The following is a 3,209-nucleotide window of genomic DNA, read 5'->3' on the forward strand; positions in this document are numbered from 1 at the left end:
GGGATTACAGGCATGAGCCACCAGGCCCAGCCTCTTATTTCTCTTTATCTAGGTTAGTCCCTGTCTGCCTCTGCTGGGGGTGGGTGGTGGCCACTGCAGGAAGCTCACCTGGGCCCGCTGCGTGGAGATGAGGATTCCCAGGGTTATCTGCGTGGCAAACAGGAGCAGCAGCATCCCAAAATACTGGGGAGCAGAGTGGAGAGATCAGGCTGACCACCCTCGCAACCTCGGCCCAGGCCGTTTTTGAGGGTGGAGATACGAGTGTTCCTAGGTATGGAGAGGGATGAGGCACTCACCAGGCCCAGGAGGCAGCGGAGCTCCTTGAGGGCTCCCACACAACCCAGGAGGGCAAGGCCCATGGTGAAGACTCCAGAGATGGCCAGGACTTTGGACCAGATCTGCAGGGGCACGAAGGCCAAGCCTGGGAGAGGTGAGGGGAGCAATGATGAGCCGGGTGGCACAATTCCAGGCAGCCCCATTTCCCGCCTAGGTAGCCGCCCAAGTGGGAAGCAGTATCCTGGTGCCCTTCTCTCTGGGACTCTATCCCTGCCCCACCCTGAGTCCCTGTCTCCTTCTGAAACTTTCTCTTCTTTCTTTCCTATCCTTGGATCTCGCTCTTCCTCTCACCCTCCCCGTCCTCCTTCAGCTCCTCCTCATCCCCAGTAGTTTCAGCCCTATCACTTGTTCTGTGACCTTGGCTTGGCTCTTTAAACCTCCCTGAGGCCTAGGGGATGGTATCTATTTCTCAGAGGTTTTTTGGTTTGTTTGTTGTGTTTTTTTGTTTTTGTTTTTGTTTTTTTGAGATGGAGTCTCGCTCTGTCACCCGGGCTGGAGTGCAGTGATGTGATGTCGACTCACAGCAACCTCCGCCTCCCAGGTTCGAGTGATTCTCCTGCCTCAGCCTCTCTAGTAGCTGGGACTACAGGCACGTGCCACCACGCCTGGCTAATGTTTTGTATTTTTTAGTAGAGACGGGGTTTCACCATGTTGGCCAGGCTATTCTCGAGCTCCTGTCCTCAAGTGATCCACCTGCCTCGGCCTCCCAAAGTGCTGAAATTACAGGCGTGAGCCACCGCGCCCGGCCCCTAGGTCATTTTGAGGGACACACGGGAACATGTGTTCAACCCAGTCCTCAACACAGGGCAAAGACTTCTTAAATATGAACATTTAGGGTCATATTTCATTATTATTTAGGGTCATACTTCATTATTTTTTTCCTATTACTATTAATGTTATTTCGGCTATTTTACTTCCTTGCTATATGACATCCATCAAGGGACTTCCCCTCTCTGAACCTCAAGAGAGGGGAAGGTTTGTGGGGGCATCTGACCAGCCACAAGTCCCGACAGATAGGAAGTGCTTGAGAAATGGCTCTCATGGTCATTGTATGCACAACCCCATTTGCCGGAAGACGCAGGCTCCGAGAAGCCAAGCAGCGGCCAGCAGTGGATGGGAGCCTGTGGCCTGCCTGCAGAGTAGGGCACCAGGGGTCTCCCTGACACAAGGGAGACCACAGGAAGTCACTTGGGTTGGGGGAGGCCCTCCCACCTGCCCCAGCCCCCCTCACCCACAAAGGACACGAAGCTGGTCTTGTCGATGAGGATCCAGATGCCGAAGCAGAAGATCAGGCTGCCCAGGACCTGAGGAGAGGCAGATACGGTGGTGGGCCCCGGGGGAAGATGAGGGCAGGGTGAGCGGCAGGGGCTGGGCCCGGGCTGGGGAGCCATGAGGCAACTCACGAAGAAGAAGAGGTTGAAAACGAAGAGGAAGTATTTGATGAGGCTGAGGCAGCTCTCCTGGGCCGACATCTTCACCTAGAGGGGTGAGCGGTCCACTCACCACACAGAAGAGGTGCTGACAGTAGGGGAGACAGGGAGAAAGACAGAGGCTGAGAGAGAAAGAGAGACGGAGAGCTGAGACAGAAAGGAAGAACCCCGAAAGAGGAAGTTCCAGGGGTGGGGCTCCACCCCCTCCTGCTTCATGCAAGGTGGCTTTCTGGCTCTCTCTGTCCCTGTCTCCCTCACCTGCCCCACCGGGACACACGCTGTGGTACCTGAGGGGCCTTGGAATTTGTGGGCACCAAGGACTCACGGGGCAGTCCCTCCCAGGTCTCCATGTCTCAGGCGCTGGGGGATCTAAAGGGACACCTGATCTACTGTACCCACCTCTGGGCATGGGGACCCCAGGGCTGACCCTGGACAGCAGCTGACCTCACAGACACTCTGACCTCATAGCCTGCTAAGCTCTCCCATCTCTGCATCCAGCTGTGTCTCCCCTTCCCTGCCCTGGGTCTCTTGTTCCTCCTCTCTGGGTCTTTGTCCCCACCTTCTTGCCACTCCCCATCTCTGTCCCCTTCTCTCAGCAAAGTCTCTCCCTCCTCTGGGTCTCTCTCCTCCTGCCCCCTGGGGTCTCTGTTCTCCCTCTCTCTGTGTTTCTTTATTTTATTTATGTATTTGTTTCTTTTTGAGACAGGGTCTCACTTTTGACCCAGGCTGGACTACAGTGCGGCAAATAACTCACTGTAGCCTGGGCTCAAGCAATCCTCCCACTGGAGCCTTCCGAGTAGCTGGGATTACAGTGTACACTACCACGCCTGGCTCATTTTTGTATTTTTTGTAGAAATGGGGTCTTCCTATGGAATGGGAGTGTTTTATTTTTTATATTTAATTTGAAAAAACAGAGACGGGGTCTCACTAGGTTGCCCAGGCTGGTCTGGAACTCCTGGACTCAAGCGATCCTCCTGCCTTGGCCTCCCAAAGTGCTGGGATTACAGACGTGAGCCACTGTGCCTGGCCTTTCTCTGTGTTTCTGGTCCCTTCTTTGGGTCCCTTCCTCCTTTCTCTCTTCATCTCTCTTTTGTTTTTGTTTTTGAGACTGTTACCCAGGCTGGAATGCAGTAGTGCAATCATAGCTCACTGCAGCCCCGATCTTCCCAGGCTCAAGCAATCCTTGCACTTCAGCCTCCCGAGTGGCTGGGACTACAGGTGCACATCACCATGCCTGGCTGATTTTCTTCATTTTTTGTAGAGATGGGAGTCTCACTGTGTTGCCAGGCTGGTCTCAAATTTCTGGGCTCAAGTGATCCTCCTGCCTTGGCCTCCTAAGGTGCTGGGCCAGCCTGCCTTCCTTTCTCTGTCTCCCCCTTCCCTACTTGTCTTTGCACCTCTCAGAGTCTGCAGCCTGTTCTGGACCAGGGAGCACCCAGGTGC

At 54.7% G+C, this 3,209-nt stretch overlaps 1 protein-coding gene across 5 annotated transcripts in view; it reads right to left on the minus strand.

The window, feature by feature from the left end:
* Window positions 1–1,949, minus strand: part of CD37 (CD37 molecule) — a 6,055-nt gene extending 4,106 nt beyond the window's left edge. For 2 of the 5 annotated variants that reach the window (XM_011946395.1, XM_011946393.1), the window contains exons 1-4: window positions 1,740–1,949; window positions 1,568–1,640; window positions 297–421; window positions 109–183 (exon numbers count right to left, since the gene is read on the minus strand). In XM_011946395.1, the coding sequence (XP_011801785.1) occupies window positions 109–183; window positions 297–421; window positions 1,568–1,640; window positions 1,740–1,808 (342 nt within the window). In that variant the 5' untranslated portion in view covers window positions 1,809–1,949. Of the gene's footprint in view, window positions 1–108; window positions 184–296; window positions 422–1,330; window positions 1,469–1,567 lie in introns of all 5 variants that reach the window. The other 3 variants (XM_011946391.1, XM_011946396.1, XM_011946394.1) reach the window with 3 other exon arrangements.
* Window positions 1,950–3,209: the final 1,260 nt, after the last annotated feature.

This window comes from Colobus angolensis, unplaced genomic scaffold, assembly GCF_000951035.1.
Source record: "Colobus angolensis palliatus isolate OR3802 unplaced genomic scaffold, Cang.pa_1.0 Scaffold25, whole genome shotgun sequence".
Lineage (NCBI taxonomy): Eukaryota > Metazoa > Chordata > Mammalia > Primates > Cercopithecidae > Colobus > Colobus angolensis.